The sequence below is a fragment of the Girardinichthys multiradiatus genome, chromosome 11, assembly GCF_021462225.1.
Source record: "Girardinichthys multiradiatus isolate DD_20200921_A chromosome 11, DD_fGirMul_XY1, whole genome shotgun sequence".
NCBI lineage: Eukaryota > Metazoa > Chordata > Actinopteri > Cyprinodontiformes > Goodeidae > Girardinichthys > Girardinichthys multiradiatus.
Genome location: NC_061804.1, coordinates 25,644,278 through 25,659,935, shown reverse-complemented (window position 1 = coordinate 25,659,935; position 15,658 = coordinate 25,644,278). Strand labels below are relative to the sequence as shown.

At 38.0% G+C, this 15,658-nt stretch overlaps 3 protein-coding genes across 7 annotated transcripts in view; 1 reads left to right on the top strand and 2 right to left on the bottom strand.

The window, feature by feature from the left end:
• LOC124876980 (cilia- and flagella-associated protein 54-like) overlaps positions 1-7,435 on the bottom strand; it is a 32,605-nt gene extending 25,170 nt beyond the window's left edge. For all 5 annotated transcript variants that reach the window (XM_047380065.1, XM_047380066.1, XM_047380068.1 and 2 more), the window contains exons 1-11: positions 7,230-7,435; positions 6,898-7,003; positions 6,493-6,642; positions 6,208-6,373; positions 4,697-4,755; positions 4,318-4,461; positions 3,913-4,023; positions 1,935-2,036; positions 1,452-1,644; positions 1,218-1,316; positions 708-820 (exon numbers count right to left, since the gene is read on the bottom strand). In XM_047380065.1, coding sequence (XP_047236021.1) covers positions 708-820; positions 1,218-1,316; positions 1,452-1,644; positions 1,935-2,036; positions 3,913-4,023; positions 4,318-4,461; positions 4,697-4,755; positions 6,208-6,373; positions 6,493-6,642; positions 6,898-7,003; positions 7,230-7,375 — 1,389 coding nt within the window. In that variant the 5' untranslated portion in view covers positions 7,376-7,435. The remainder of the gene's footprint in view (positions 1-707; positions 821-1,217; positions 1,317-1,451; positions 1,645-1,934; positions 2,037-3,912; positions 4,024-4,317; positions 4,462-4,696; positions 4,756-6,207; positions 6,374-6,492; positions 6,643-6,897; positions 7,004-7,229) is intronic.
• Positions 7,436-8,559: 1,124 nt separating this feature from the next.
• Positions 8,560-10,356, top strand: LOC124876101 (alpha-crystallin B chain-like). The gene is made up of 3 exons (XM_047378610.1): positions 8,560-8,943; positions 9,119-9,241; positions 9,317-10,356. The coding sequence occupies exons 1-3, from the start codon at positions 8,764-8,766 to the stop codon at positions 9,506-9,508; spliced, it is 495 nt and encodes a 164-aa protein (XP_047234566.1). The 5' UTR covers positions 8,560-8,763; the 3' UTR covers positions 9,509-10,356.
• mia (MIA SH3 domain containing) lies at positions 10,206-15,622 on the bottom strand. Its single transcript, XM_047378611.1, has 4 exons — positions 15,355-15,622; positions 13,574-13,707; positions 11,500-11,610; positions 10,206-11,407 (listed from the first exon to the last, which is right to left on the bottom strand). The coding sequence occupies exons 1-4, from the start codon at positions 15,470-15,472 to the stop codon at positions 11,384-11,386; spliced, it is 387 nt and encodes a 128-aa protein (XP_047234567.1). The 5' UTR covers positions 15,473-15,622; the 3' UTR covers positions 10,206-11,383.
• Positions 15,623-15,658: the final 36 nt, after the last annotated feature.

The window sequence follows — 15,658 nt, the reverse complement described above, 5'->3', positions numbered from 1 at the left end:
TCATGGTTTGGGCCTGCTTTTCATCAGCAGGGACAGGGAAGATGGTCAAAATTGATGGGAAGATGGATGGGGCCAAATACAGGACCATTCTGGAAGAAAACCTGTTGGAGTCTGCAAGAGACCTGAGACTGAGATTTATCTTCCAACAAGACAATGATCCACAACATAAAGCCAAATCTACAATGGAATGGTTCACAAATAAACGTATCCAGGTGTTGGAATGGCCAAGTCAAAGTCCAGACCTGAATCCAATTGAGAATCCGTGGAAAGAGCTGAAGACTGCTGTTCACGAACGCTCTCCATCCAACCTCACTGAGCTCCAGCTGTTTTGCAAGGAAGAATGGGCAAGAATTTCAGTCTCTCGATGTGCAAATCTGATAGAGACAAACCCCAAGCGTCTTGCAGCTGTGATTGCAGCAAAGGGTGGAATAATATTGCACGCCCCACTTTTCAGTTTTTTATTTGTTAAAAAAGTTTGACACATCCAATAAATTTCATTCCACTTCACAATTGTGTCCCACTTATTGTTGATTCTTCACAAAAAATTAGAATTTTATATCTTTATGTTTGAAGCCTGAAATGTGGCAAGAGGTTGAAAAGTTTAAGGGGGCCGAGTACTTTCGCAAGGCACTGTACATAACATCTGTATGTTTTGCAACATATTCATATCAATAAAGAAAACAGCAGATATCCTGCAGGCCACTTACAGACAAATAGTGCAGCATCTCCTTGGTGAGTTCTGAGAACGCTTCAGGCTGCTTGAACTTAAACAACAGTTTGATGAATCTAACTGCAGACACGAAAGGCACTTTGTTCTCACCTGGTGAAACAATATATTACACCTCTTAATTCTGCCTTCTTCATCCAGAAAATTATTCAAAACAAAAACCATTCGTGTGATCCGCCATGAGCCAGTATGAGATTGTTACCACATTCTCTGCAATAGTATCGCCTTAAATAGTCCAGATTGAAATTCCAAGCTTTTACAGACTGCACAGAGACCCTGCCTGTATGCAAGGGTGTGTAGGAGCCTTCCTTCTGTCAGCTTGGCATGGGTACGTGACGGACCACTCAGGCAGGTTCGGCGTCTCATTAAAATAACTGAACATTTTAGCCTCTTAAATCCATGCATTTTAAAAACCTTGGTATACCTTAATGCATATAATCATCCTATGCTTGCATAGGAACAAGAGATGTACGTACTGACTCTGACTCACCTTTAATTGCTAAATTCATTAGAGTGGATGCTGATGTCAATATGTTCGGAGATAGGCATTGGTGATCATCAGACCTTTGGTCCCTGGTACTTGTGACTCCTTAGCAAACATTAACATGCAAAGACATTTTCCAGTCAGGCCTTCACAATACTAAGTTATATTGTATACAATTAACAAATATATTTAATTATGCTGCTGTTATAAGTTGTAGGTTGATGTATTAGTTTCACTAACCAGATAAGATACTCATGCCAGCAGAGAGGAGCTCAAGGACCACCTCTAGCAGCTCTGCATCATATGGCATCTTCATTTGCAGTGGACGTGTGCTGCTGTCCCAAAGAGCCTCCAAAATGCCCAAAAATTGTCCTGCAGTGCAGTCAAACTGGCCAATCAGCATCTGCTCTGTTGGGGTACGAGGCCATGGCGCCTGGGGGAGATCCAGACTTCACTTTCAGTGTTTTGTCTAGTTTAGAAACTATACAACGATTCCTGCACAGATCTTGGCGACTAAAACATACTAAATCCAAAAAAAGAAGAAGGAATATCTCATATCAGCTCAACAGAATGCAAAACATTTTATGGAAACAGAAGGGCATTAGAAGAAGACTTGTAAGAAATATGACCTTGCAGGCAGTGTAGTCCTTAAGCAACATTTCACTTAAAGGTGACATTTAACATTGTGGATCGACATTACGAGATACAGGTACATGATATTACATTGGGGATGTCTTTGAGGGTGTTTTTGGTTTTGCCTCTTAGCATGACTTTAGGTCTTCTTCTGCTGTCAAAGACTGCCCGTTTGAACACCAGAACAGCAAGCTAAATATGAAGAGAAAAGAAAAAAGTTTTAATTTCAACTGCATAAAACGTGTCTCGACTTTATATGAATGCTCCTTGTATCCTTTTGTCTTTTCTGTGCATAATGTCATAATGTCATCAGAATAACCACATTGCTGTTTGAAATAAATATATATATACATTGTTGTATGTATATATATATATATATATATATATATATATATATATATATATATATATATATATATATATATGCCTGTTAGGTTAATTGGTCACTCTAAATTGACCGTAGGTGTATGAATGAGTGTGTACATGGTTGTGTGTGTGTTGCCCTGCGATGGACTGGCGATCTGTCCAGGGTGTACCCCGCCTCTCGCCCGTAGACTGCTGGAGATAGGCACCAGCTCCCCCGCGACCCACTATGGAATAAGCGGTAGAAAATGACTGACCGATGACTATATATATATATATATATATATATATAAATACGTAACAATGCGGCTCATTTGTCAGGTTAAAAGCACCTTTTGAAAGTAATCTTTGAGCAAGTAAACATACTTTTAACAAGCCTATATTTTTCTAATCTTAATAGTCATGTTTTTATAAGCTGTAAGTGAAAACCATCAGAATTAATAGAAATATAAGTTTGAAAACATCAGTCTGTGTGTAATTAATCTATATAATGTTTTTCATTTAGTGAATTGAGTTACTCAAATAAATGAACTTTTCAATAATATTATAATTTATTAAGTATGACTGTGTATGTTTGAGATCATCAAACTAATTAGAATATCAGACAACAATAACTTGCATATATTCAACTGCAGTTGAATTAAGGGAAAAAACTAACCCCCTCCCCTGTTAAGTTTTTTAAAAAGCTGAGTTCAATTTCCCTAGCCACACCCAGGCCTAATCACAGCCAGACCTAAAGACTCAAATAAACACTTAAATAGTACCTGTCTGACAACATGAAGTAGGCTAACAGATCTCAAAAGCAACGCAATCTCTGATCTTGAGAATGTAAAACATGGGTGAGTCTGACTCTGAAAATGGTTTAAAAGCCATTTGTAAGGATTTAGGACATCAGCAAACTATTGTGAGAGTTGATAGCCACATATGGAGAAAACATGGAAGTCTGTCTCCTGTTATATGTAACATACATTTATGCAGAAAAAGAACATCACCCCTGTAGTCAAACATGGTGGTGGTAGTGTGTTGTGTGGGACTGCTGTGCTGCTTTAGGATTTGGGAGAATTGCTGATAGATAGCTGATAATTGATAGAACCTTGAATTTTGCTCTCTACCAAAAACTCCTGAAGGAGATGTCCCACAATGAGTTTGAATAAAGCTCACTTGGTTTATGTAGCGAGAAAATTATTCACAGTCTACATCTGAATGCCTTAAAGAAATAGAGATTTTAGTGCTCCCTAGTCAATGTTTGGACTTAAATCTGATGGAGATGATATGGCATGATATCAAACAGGGAGTTAATGCTCAGAAACCCTCCAAAAGTGGGCAAAATTTCCTCTCAAACTACGTAAAACACTGCATTTTGTATTTACTCAGATTATTTTTATCTGATAGTAATATTTGTTTGGTGATCTGTAACATTTAACCCTCGCGCAGACCGTGTGAGCTAGTCGAGTTTTCCCCTGTCTGTTTCATGGTTTTCCCACACGCCGGTTTCCGACCACTGCCCTAGGTTTTTGGTCCTGCGGGGGTCAGAGCAACCCCACGTGCAGTTCTTTCTAGCCCCTCCCTCTGTACTAGCATTTAGCCAGGACTGAGGGATGGTTAAGTGTGACAAAAAAGCCAAAACAGAAGAAATCTGAACAGGGCAAAACACTCCTTCACTACACTGTAGATCATAGTCTACTTTCAGACAGAAGTCTCCTACCTTCACAGAAGCTTCTCTGTGAACTTTCTGAGTTTCTCTGTTGGTGACATCAGTCTGTTGCTCCAGCTTAGCCTGCTCATTTATTTTTCCAAGGGCCCTTTTAGCAAATTCCTGAAACCAGTAAAAACCATACAAAATTGGTGTAAAGGGGTTGGTTATCTTTTAAGAGTAATTTCTAGAACCTCTACAACTTTTTGTATGTCCTTTTCAACGATAGATATTATTTTCCCTAAAGAAATCTCCAGATTGTTTCAAACCCACAATCAATTCTACAAATACTTTCTTTGAAAATAATATGAGAAATGATTTGCGATTGGATTATTGGAGAGCAAATACACAGCCATAAATGTCATTTGTAATAGATTTTTATGTGACTGTGTTCGTCTGGATGCAGGCGCCTTTCACCTCTGCTTGCACTTCATTCTGGTTGTCATAGTAACACTGGCAGACTGAACAGTAGAGTGTGGCAATCAGTGGTAGATATCTGGCTGTCATCAAAGGGATGGAGATCTCCAAGCTGATACTCGCCCACAGAAGGTACTCCAGTGCCTGAATAGGAGCATAAATAGTGTTATTAGATGTCATAAATAGGGACACATTTATATGCATGTTGTACATATTTTTCTTTAGGTGAGAGAACCTTATTTTCTACATCATGTGGAAGTACATGGGTAACAACTCAATTATTTGGCAGATCTCTTTCAATTACAATGTTCAACATTCTAGGTTTTATCATAATAATGGATATGAAGCAATAGTATAGATTCTAGCTGTGCAACAGTACCTGCGAACTGCAGTTCATAGTCATCAAGTAACGGCAGATGTTGTAGATGGACAATGAACCTAGAGGAGATAAGAAAAAAAAGCATGGAAATAAATTTGAAACACATTGACGGTTGTTTCAGCATTGTCATATCACAGAATGGTCAGGTAAGACTTGATTTGAAATTATTGCTAAAACACTAGAAATCATAGGATAGATCTGATTTCAATCTGTAGGTCAGACAGATCATAACTTGCTGGATGACTGACTTCAGTCTGGAAACATTGATGCAGGCTTGCTGACAATAAGGGGTGCATCATTGTGAAGTGGAAGGTAAATGATACTAGGGCTGCAACTGATTATTTTGCCAATTGATTAATCTGTCAACAATTGTTTTGATTAATCAATGAACAATTGGATAGCAAAACGTGGTTAATAGAAGATTGTTTACACTTTGAACCAGGTGAAGCTAAAGCTATGACATTTGAAGAGTTCTGGATAGAGCATATTTACAGACAAAGAAGGTTTTTCATCTTAAATGCAAAATGTATATATTTCTTGTACAATCTTTGCCTAATTACTGCTCTGAATGGGTTGTTCTTTCAGCAAATGGCATATCTGAGTCTGTATACTCCAGTTAACAATTATTCAATTACTAAATTAGTTGGCAATTATTTCATCAATCATGATTCATTGTTTCAGCCCTAAATGATACATAATTTTCCAACGATTTCACAAATTAAAAGAAAACTTAACAAATGGGATGTGCATTTGTATTCACTTCCCTTTACACTAATCCTCCTAAATAAAATCCTTCGCAACACACGGCATCCAAAAGTCGTCTAAATAGTTAACAGAGTTGACCTGAGTGTAACTTAAATCTAAGTATAAATTCAGCTGTCCTGTGAAGGCCTCAGAGGTTTGTGAGAGAACATTAGTGGATAAACCGAGGAACACACAAGACAGGTCGGGGATAAAGCTGGGGAGACGTTTAAAGCAGGGTTAGTTTATAAAACAGTATCACAAGCTTTGAACATCAAATGACGCAGAATGACTCAGTCGAAGCTCAGACCTAAATCCACTCGACAACCTATGGCAAATCCTGATTGATTTTCACAGCCACCTCTCATCCGATGAGACTGACCTTCAGATATTTTACAAAGAAAAAACACAGTTTGTACATGGCCAGAGTTAGTAGAGACAATCCCCAAAACACTTGCAGCTGTAACTGCAGCAGGTCAACAAAGTATTGACTCACATGCCATATTTTTTCCACTGTTTATTCCACTGTTTCAGCAAAGATTTTAAAACAATGCATCATTTAACTAATGCTTTAACACTGCTTCTTGTTGGTGTACCACATAAAATCTTAATGAAATGCATTACATTGGTGGTTGTGAATTGACGAAATGTAAAACATTCGAAAGGGCATAAATACTTTTTTAATTTTCAGTGCAAGGCACAGGTTATCTGTTTTACAAGACAAGAATATTTTTGTAACCTATCAAAAATTTATTTTTATTTGTATTTACCATTATATATCTGCCAGGATAGATGTTCATGCTGCTGAAATGCTTGCATCATGATCCTGATGAAGTTCAGCACTTTCAGCAGTTTACAGAGTCCCTTCTGGCTGAAGTTGCTGCACTTTTTCTCTTCCTCAAAGATGCAAGTGGCACAACCAAGCATTGCATGGGTCTGGATGCACAGAAAAATACATACGTGTTAACATTTTGTGTGCTTGGATGTAACAAAAGTCCAATTTTGTACCTTGTCATTTCTACTTTTACCAAACATTTTCACATTTGGCAGTGTACCTTCAGTGCAAAGGTGCCTTGTTCCAAATCAAATCCTTCTGGGAAAAAGGAGGCCATGAAGTGGTCCACATCTGTCACGTCAGTCATTTGCACTGAGCTCAACTGCAGCAGGTATAGACTGTAGCCATGCCACAGAGCCAGCTGGTACAGCTAGAAATAAAGGGAACTGGGGTCAAAATTGAAATAAGAACAGCAGAGCCCTAAAATGTCAGAGGCAGATTTTTCAGCTTGAGACAGTGTGTTGTTGATCTCATAATATGCACAACACTAAATGTGGCTTGTGATTTCTATACCAGCCTGTTTATGATGTCTGACATAATTCTGGACCAATAATGACATTAATTATGGCGAAAAACAGCGGCAGGATATTACTACAGTATGACTAATTGTTATTTATTGAAGTACCTTTAATCCACAAAGAATATCTGCAACCTGCAACATGTGCTCCTGGTAGAACTTCTCTGGCAGTCGGTGTTTGTACTTCTTCCGTATATCCATCAGCATTTTAATCCTAAAACCAAAACCATGTTAAAATAATACATCTGACAAAATAATTGGACTAAAATATGACAAGAAAAGAGGCTCATGTGATTCCACAAAGTGTATAACTGCTTTGAAGAAACACTGAATTACGCTAAATGTTAGCCAATAACTACGAGAAACCAGTTATTGTGAATAAACTAAGAGGGCAAAACAGGTGCGTGACGTCTTCATGCTAACGTTTATCGCTTTCTTACCCTTTAGCATGCGAGCTGGGGTCACGGCTCGTCGTCGAGCTAACTTGTTTCATTAGCGTTAAAAATGATTCAGTTTCTCGTCTGAAACTGGAAACAACAGGGTTTTTTCTGTCGAGCTGGCCGTAATATGTGGCCGGTAAATCCATTTCTACAAACAGAAAATAATAATTTTTAAACAAACTCCTTGACGCCGCAACAGTGTTAGAAACGTCACCATGGTAACGATGGTAACAGGAAATTAAAACATTAACGGAATTCTGTTGTTTTTTTTGTCTTTTTAAGAGTGAGAATGACTGAATAAATACATTTAAGATAAAAAGTATATTTTGTTTAAATATATTTATTAGCTTTTGCTTTTTAAATATTCATATTTTTGCGTTTCCTAGCCTTTTTATTTATAATTTTATGTATACTATTTTTCCATTATACAGGAAATTGAGACTTGATTTATTTTAAAATGTATTGATTTTGCACAATATTATTAATTAAAATAGTTAATTATGTTAAATAAAAGACAGTTTTTACCTTTTTTAATTAAAAACTTTCCAATGTGGCTGAATTAAAACAATTTTGCAAAGAAGAAAATTACTCCATAGTGCTTGACAACAGTTGTTGCTACCAAGGGTGTGACAACTATTATTTATTAGTTATTAGGTTAAGGGTTATAGTTAAGGTTTAGATTGCTTTGGTTCATGATCAGTAACTCTTTCACACAAAGTCAGTTAGGTTTGGATAGGTTTTTTCCATTAATCAGAATCAGCTTTATTGCCAGGTTTGTACAAACAAACAAGGAATATGTACACTTTGCTCTTGGTAATAAAGAATTATTTATAAATAAATCATAATTTAAAAATTGCTTTTTCTATTTACTGGGGTTCTCAGTGTCTGAGGTTAAAATTGGTTTGATAAGTAAGACAAGACAATAACTGCTGCAAAAATAGAAAAAATCTGTTGAAAGACAAATACCTTTTAATTGGCACAACCAATGGGAAGGGATTCGTCTTTTAAATCTGAGATAATGGTAAAATTATATGAAGATAAAGTCTCATCTAATGCCGTCCCACACAGACTCATCAGTTCCCATTCAGCCCTACATCCATTCTACACACAGATCTAAGCTTCTGGCACATGGAGCACCACTGGCTAATGCTCTGTAAGCTATTCCCCAAACAATACTCCAGGCAGGGGTATTTCCTGGGGCATAAGCTTGGAAGTATCAGCAATATTTCCAGCCAGTGTCCCCTCATGACTGAGAGAGAGAAACATGGCGAGAGAGAAACAGGGGGAGAGGGAAAGACAACAAAAAGACAGAGGAAACAGTGAGGGTGATGGAGGGACAAACAGCAGACTTCATTGTTCCAGAGAGATCAGCCTCTTGGCTCAGTTTCATTGCTAGTGTTGGCATGGGAGGTTAGGGAGTACTGGATGGGTTGGGAGGGAAAGGCCTATAAATGCAGTGTGGCACAATTGAGCTGCACCCATCTTAAGCCAAGTTAGACCAGCTCTGAGCTAACAACCTTCTCCGACTTCAACTATGGATATTCCCATTCAGTACCCCTGGTACCGCCGTGGCTTCCCAAGCCGGTTGTCTGACCTCTCTTTGGCAGAACCTCTCGCTGACTGGCCACTGATGTGGCCGTTCTCCTGGTCTTTCCCCTTTATGCGGCCTTCATTCATGCGCTGGTTCAACTGGCCGGAAAATGGACACAGTGAGGTAAGGTGCTGTTTAGTTCACCTTTTAATGATACTAATTCAATCCTTTCAAGTTAGTATCTCTGTATTTCACATCACCTTTTTGAAATATGTTAAGTCAGAGTCCTAAGAGCTTGAGATAATATTGCATTGAGATGAATATAGCAACTTGCTACTTCTAATAAATTTCTGCACAGATGAGGATGGAAAGGGACCGCTTTGTTATTTATCTGGATGTGAAGCATTTCTCCCTCGGTGAGCTGTCCGTCAATGTAAGCAACGAGTTCATCACCGTGCTCGCCAAACACGAGGACAGACAGGTCAGGAGAGGCTGCAGAGATCCGTTAAAACTGCAAGCTGCAACTTTTCTAATCAACAACTAATTCTGCTTTCAGATTGATCACGGCTTTGTGTCGAGAGAGTTTCTGAGGAAGTACAGGCTTCCTTCTGGTGTGATAGGGGCCGACATCACCTCCAATCTGTCGTCTGACGGCATCCTGACAATCACAGCGCCGCGGTCATCTCCCGGACCAGACTGCAACATTCCCATCTCCTTTGAAAATGGCACACAGAAGCAAAAAATGTAGAGCAATCTGACAGCCCTGAAACTGATACTAACCTACTACTACTTGTTTAGATATTGGCATTTTGGGTCACACAATAGGTCAGGCAAGTAAAAAAAAAAGATACACGCCTAACCTGTTAACTCCTAACTCCTAACCACTGAGGCTTTAGAAAACAGTAACCTCTGGAACAGATTTGGAGGTTGCACAACATCTGTCTGTCATTACATGTGAGTTTTATGTGCACGATATTAAGCTCCAGATAATGCATCTTCTTATCATAGTCCTATCAAATACATCCATGCATTTACCTAAATTTTACCAAATATATTCCTCTCGTTTACCAGGTGTGTGAATATCGCACAAAGCCTGAGAAAGCGCTGCATTTAGGAGACCAAATTCTAACCTTGGAAAGCCTATTCACTCTAATGGAAGGAGGGGAAAAGCAAGACAGCTTGGCAAATTCCTGTCTGAGACTAACATTATCAGACTTATTAGTAAAATGCCATCTGTGCTCTGTTTTTAGTGGGATAACGGCGTGGGTTTCTGTAAGTGAGGAGGAGCAACATCCGTAGGAGCGCTTGATGGCTTTTTTTTGTTTTGTTTGTTTGTTTATTCAAAAAGCCACAGTAAGACTTAGGGGCGAGTGGAGAGAGCGACAGATGAAGAATAAGTAGAGAGGAGTAGGTTGCCGTGTAAAGGACGAGCACAGGAGGCACTGTTTTTCTGATTGCTTGTCTATAAGTACTTTATTGGACAGTGAGTGCATTTTTACTTGTAAATCCAACACTCTATTATTACTGTTAAGCTGGCTATAACATCTGGCATATTAACACAGAAAACAAGATTTAGAATAAATAATTAAACTCAAACGTGTATTTTTATTTTACGCCTTTTTCTCTTGAAAATATAACTTCACACAACAGCAGAGGTTCAAGATTCAAGCTGCTTTCTTGTTTCAGACAGATAAGTAATTTATAAAATTTCAACCCTTTTATTGCCATCACTTCAACCCCAAGAGGATTTTGCAAGAGTTTTTTTTTTTTTTTTTGCTTGTTTGTTTTGCTAATTTTTGCAAGGGTCAAAAACACACTGATTTACTGGCAGATACTGAAAGTTGACCTTGCCTTGGAAAAAGGGGCAGAAAATTCTCACATAGCACTTCTTTCAACAATTTTATAAATCCAGGTGGCCTATATAAACTTCTTAGCATAACAAGGTAAAACGAAAATGACGTCCATTTAAACAAGTATGTTTCACTATCTTAAAGGGTGCTACAACAAAGAACATGTAGCATAATGAGGTAAATTCTCTTGCAAAGATCACCCCCAAATAACATGCAGGTTTAGCTTAGTTGCTGATTTCTTTTTTTTTTTTTTGCATTATTTTTTAATGACTATCATTGCTTGTCGGTCACAATGCTTTTAGTACAATCAACAGGAAAAATATGTTCCCAGTTTTTATTATCTGTAAAACTGAAAGTGCAGAATGCCAATGTGTCACAGACACGGGAAAATTATCTTCTAATTTATTTAAGAATGATTACATTGTCTTTTTAATACAGAAAAGACAAAATAATTATTAATGTCTCTTTTCATTTCATTTTGACATAAAATCCTATTATCCTGTTGTGTGAAGTTGGGGGCAAATTTTCACTGAAATACCAAATAAGATTACGCAAAAGCATGAGAGAAGAAGCCATGGTTTGACATATAAGAAGTAGAGGAAAATAACAATCAAAGCATCTATCTGACAAGGCTACCAGAATACAACTGCAGATTCCCATACAAGTCGTTATATGATTTTTTTTTCTCTTTAGATGCAGATTTGAGCTAACGTGGATTAAACAATAATTTTATGTTAGAATAAGCATGTGTGTGTGGATGTGTCCATTCAGCATCAGTTGCAGTAGAAGTCCCAGTTCTGGATTAAAAAAAGAAAAGCAGTGAAATTAAAAGAAGGTTTCACAACATAGATACATTTATGCATAGGCACAGAACTGTTGGTTCACTTACAGTTGTTTTAACTTCAGTGGTTGCAGGCATGAGAGCATGTGTTTCCTCCACAACGCTACTGGGGAAGTGACCAATGCGAGCCTCCTGGTCTCCATAATATGTGTTTTGTACCTGCAGTAACAAAATATCTAGATTAGTGCTTCTCAAACTTTTTACTACATGCTCCATCTCAATAAACTTCTGGTTGTCTGAGTACCACAGTCTTGAGGGGCATTTTACTGCAGCAAAACAACAGGACGTTTTTACTTTTTTGTGTGCTGTCACAAAAAAACAACAAATAATTACTGTCCATTAGCCCTGCATGACTTGTTGAAGGATGCGGTTCAAACATTAGTTCTGTTTTTACTCAGAAATGTAAATCTCCAAGTTTAAAGGTGGAAAAATAAACAGAGAGTTCTCTTGAAGTCAGAATTGAAGCAGGAAAGTTATAATTAATAAGCAACCTCTACCTCAAAATCCAATACAGCTTCCTTGTATTTAAAATGTAGTGGTATTTCATATAAAAAGTAGTTATTTGTACTTCTGGTGATTTGTGTCTAGTTCAATCTTTCACTTACATAGTTGTATGCAAGTGCAAAATATTACTTATAGCTAAAACCAGCGGTGGTTTTGGCCACACATATTATTAGGTTCCACTGCTAATAGTAGCTAGCCTTGTCAAGCAAATGATTTAGCAAATCTCACATGTCATAAATTGACCTTAGCACTTGTTCTTGGTTCACTTTTGTCTGCTTCAGTTTATATGGAGAGAAAGACTGATTCTGATGAGCCACAGAAGAATTTGCTTGAATAACTTATCTTTTTAACTTAACATTGCAGTTGATAAAAATCTATTTTACCTTGGAAATAATACCAAAATGTCTTCTGCAACCCAAATACCACCAGTGGTACCGCAGTTTGAGAACTTTGGACCTAGACATGCTAACTGGTTGCTTCCCCCTTGGTTGTTCATTCTGTTCTGTACAGCATCTATATCCCTAAAATCAGATTTTAGTGATTAATACTTTATTTAAATATTTATTTACAATGTGGACTCATTTAGGTGTATATGAGGTGTATATCTTTTAAAATGAGTCCAGCACAATAATTTTTATGATTACCAGGAGCCATTTCTTCTTTAGGCCTAAATAAACAAGTTAATTTGGTATGTTCATTGATTTGTCATGTAACATAAAGGGGGACACAGCACCGATGGATACAGACCTGGCCCAAGGCACAAACGAGCTAAGCAGCTGTGCACCCTAATTAGGGCTTCTTAACCAGCAGGGGGCCCCCAAGAGCCTCTTAACTGTAACACAAGTCAGGTTTGCGACTTGCGAATAATTTGTTTTGTATGAGTGATTAATTAGTCTGAATCCTTGATGTTTTAAATGTTTTTTGCATTACAGTTTATTTAAGTCCTTATTTTTGATTGAAATATTTTGTTGTTTACTAGGTTAATATTATAGAAGCAGAATTTGACTGTTTTTATTCTCCACCTTTTTGCATGATACAGTCACCTACAGTCTTGTGAGGAAGTATTTGACTCTGCACAGATTTCTTCTGTTTATGCTTTTTTTCTTTGAATATTATCCTGTCTTAGATTACATTTACTAAACTTTTGTCCACAGTTTCAAGACAGCTGCTCCTGCAAGGTAAAAGCAACCCTGATATGCAATCAATGCTTTATTGTCACTTGAGGTAGTGTTTTTTTTTATTAATTATGCTGAGATCTGCAGGCTGTGTTCCTTCGTGATGGTGATTGTTCACCAATGTTCTCTAGCAAACCTCTGAGGCCTCCACAGCTGTATATTGAGATAATATTGCACAGAGGGCCTCTATTTAGTTATCAAGTGACTTTTGAAGATATTTGCTAGCACTGAATTTCCTTTAGAAATATCAGGAAAAGGAAGGCTGAATACAAAGTAAGTTCTCAGATTTTCATTAACTACTATTTTGCGTTGGTCAGTCACATTAAATCCTAATAAAATGCTGGAATGATGTGTACTTGTGGTTGTAATGTGATGTTCAAGAAGTATGAATGCTGTATATTAAGGTTACAATTCATTTTGCGAATATGTTTTGTTTTGCTCACACTGCCAGCCCAGAAGAGATTCCCTCTGTCTTTCAGCATTGCATAAACATAGACGAGCTGCCCCTGTCGGATAGGGATGAACCTGCAGTCTCCAGGGTAGTAGTCCTGCAGCGCGCGGGCCATCAGGATTGGATCTGTGTAAGAATATAGTGTGATTTGTGGGGGTTTGGATGACTGTGTTAGATTTTCAGGTCTGTAATAGTGATATTACTTCTAAAAAATTAAAATCATTTTATTTTAGTAATTACATACAAAAAATAAAAAAATATTGACTTCTTACACACAGAGGGATATGTTTCAAGTTTTTATTTCTGTTAACTTTGATGATTAAGGATTACTTTTGTCAAACAATTTGAACATTACAACAGACTAATACAAAACTGTGAACCTACTGAAAGTACATCTATAGTCTGTGCAGTATATCCACCTAATACTTAGTTGGTGCTCTATCCATCCATTTTCTATACCCACTTCTCCCATACAGGTCACTGGTGTCTATCTCCAGCGGTCTACAGGTGAGAGGCGGGGTACACCCTGGACAGGTCACCAGTCCATCGCAGGGCAACACAGAGACAAACAGGACAAACAACCATACACACCTAAAGGCAATTTTAGAGAGACCAATTAACCTAACAGTCATGTTTTTGGACTGTGGGAGGAAGCCAGAGTACCTGAAGAGAACCCACGCATGCACAAGTGAAACATGTAAACTCTATGCAGAAAGACCCCTGGGCGGGAGTGGAACCCAGGACCCTTCTTGCTGCAGGAAAACAGTGGTAACCACTGCGTCACTGTGCAGGCCTAGTTGGGGTTTTGGTTTTGGAACTTTTTGCTGTGTGGGCAGGTGCCAGGTCCTGCCGGAATAATATGTCTAATATATTAAGTGAGCCACATAACCACTTGTGGCTCACTTAATATATCTGCAGGTTGCAGACCAATGATATAGCAGATAAAAACTGTGACCCTGTCTCAATACGGCTGAAGCTAAAAGTTAAACACCTTAATTTTTTATTTGTTATTAAAGTAAAACTTAACTTGTTCCAAAGGACCAATCAGTAACGGTTTCTGTGCCTCCTCATGTGATCATAGGGAATTGATTTTGTATTATGTCTCCAGTACAGGGGCCATAACAGGGGCTAGGACCAGTTCTACAGGGGCACTGGCCCCTGTTGGCCCTGTCTAGATCCATGAATCCAGCAGTTGTCACTAAGTCCCTAGACATGCCTGTGTTTGGTAGGTCTTGAAGCTGACTCGAGCTGCAATCCTCGCTTTGCGAATCTCTCCTACACCAGTGAATGGGCCTCATTTTACAGTACTTTTAGTGCTTTATTTCTGTTGCTTGTGCACCTTTTTCTGCCACCTTTCTTTCTTCTATCCAACTATTCATTCATGTGCCTGGATACAACAATATGTGAACTGACAGCCTTTTTGTCCATGACCTTTTTTATCTTACCCTCCTCATGGAGGTTGTCAGTGACTGCTAGACAAGTGTCAAATCAGCAATCTTCCATATGATTCTGTAGACAATAATATTGCTATAACATTTTTATTACGTTTTGTTTAGCCTTACGTAGTGTTTGAATTTTCTGAGACATTGAATATTGCGTGTACATAAGTGTAACTAAATCCTTCTCATTTAATCCATTAAGATACAATAGTATTTGTTTCATCTATATGCACATTTTATTGAAAACTCAGCATTGATCTCTCATCTGTTCTAGTTGTTAAATAATATAATTGGTAACATAAGCAAGGAAGAAACAGAAGGTGTTGGTACTTACGACTGCATTCTGAGTCAGCGCAGAGTTTCTTATTTGATAGTTTGGGCATCTGCTTTCCAGCTTCTCCGGCTGCCAGGAAAAGCATCACAGAGAGAGCAAAGAAGAGTCTGAAAGCCATTTCAGCATGCAGAAAACACCTACTAAAACAAAGAGTTGTTTATGATTGATGAGGGTCCTGCTTTGCTTTGTATTCCACTTTTTTCTGCTTGCTGACTCGTGAAGGAATGTGGAATGTCAATTGCCCTTTCTTGTACACTCTCCCTGCCCCTTTCCTCATAAATGAACAGAGAGCTCCTTTGAAACA

Coding starts and splice junctions, on each gene's coding strand:
- mia (XM_047378611.1), bottom strand. CDS start 15,472: ATGGCTTTCAGACTCTTCTTTGCTCTCTCTGTGATGCTTTTCCTGGCA. Junction 11,611..13,573: donor ATCTCTTCTGGGCTGGCAGT/GTGAGCAAAACA, acceptor TTGTTACTGCAG/GTACAAAACACATATTATGG. Junction 11,408..11,499: donor CCACTGAAGTTAAAACAACT/GTAAGTGAACCA, acceptor TTTTTAATCCAG/AACTGGGACTTCTACTGCAA.
- LOC124876101 (XM_047378610.1), top strand. CDS start 8,764: ATGGATATTCCCATTCAGTACCCCTGGTACCGCCGTGGCTTCCCAAGC. Junction 8,944..9,118: donor CGGAAAATGGACACAGTGAG/GTAAGGTGCTGT, acceptor ATTTCTGCACAG/ATGAGGATGGAAAGGGACCG. Junction 9,242..9,316: donor CCAAACACGAGGACAGACAG/GTCAGGAGAGGC, acceptor TTCTGCTTTCAG/ATTGATCACGGCTTTGTGTC.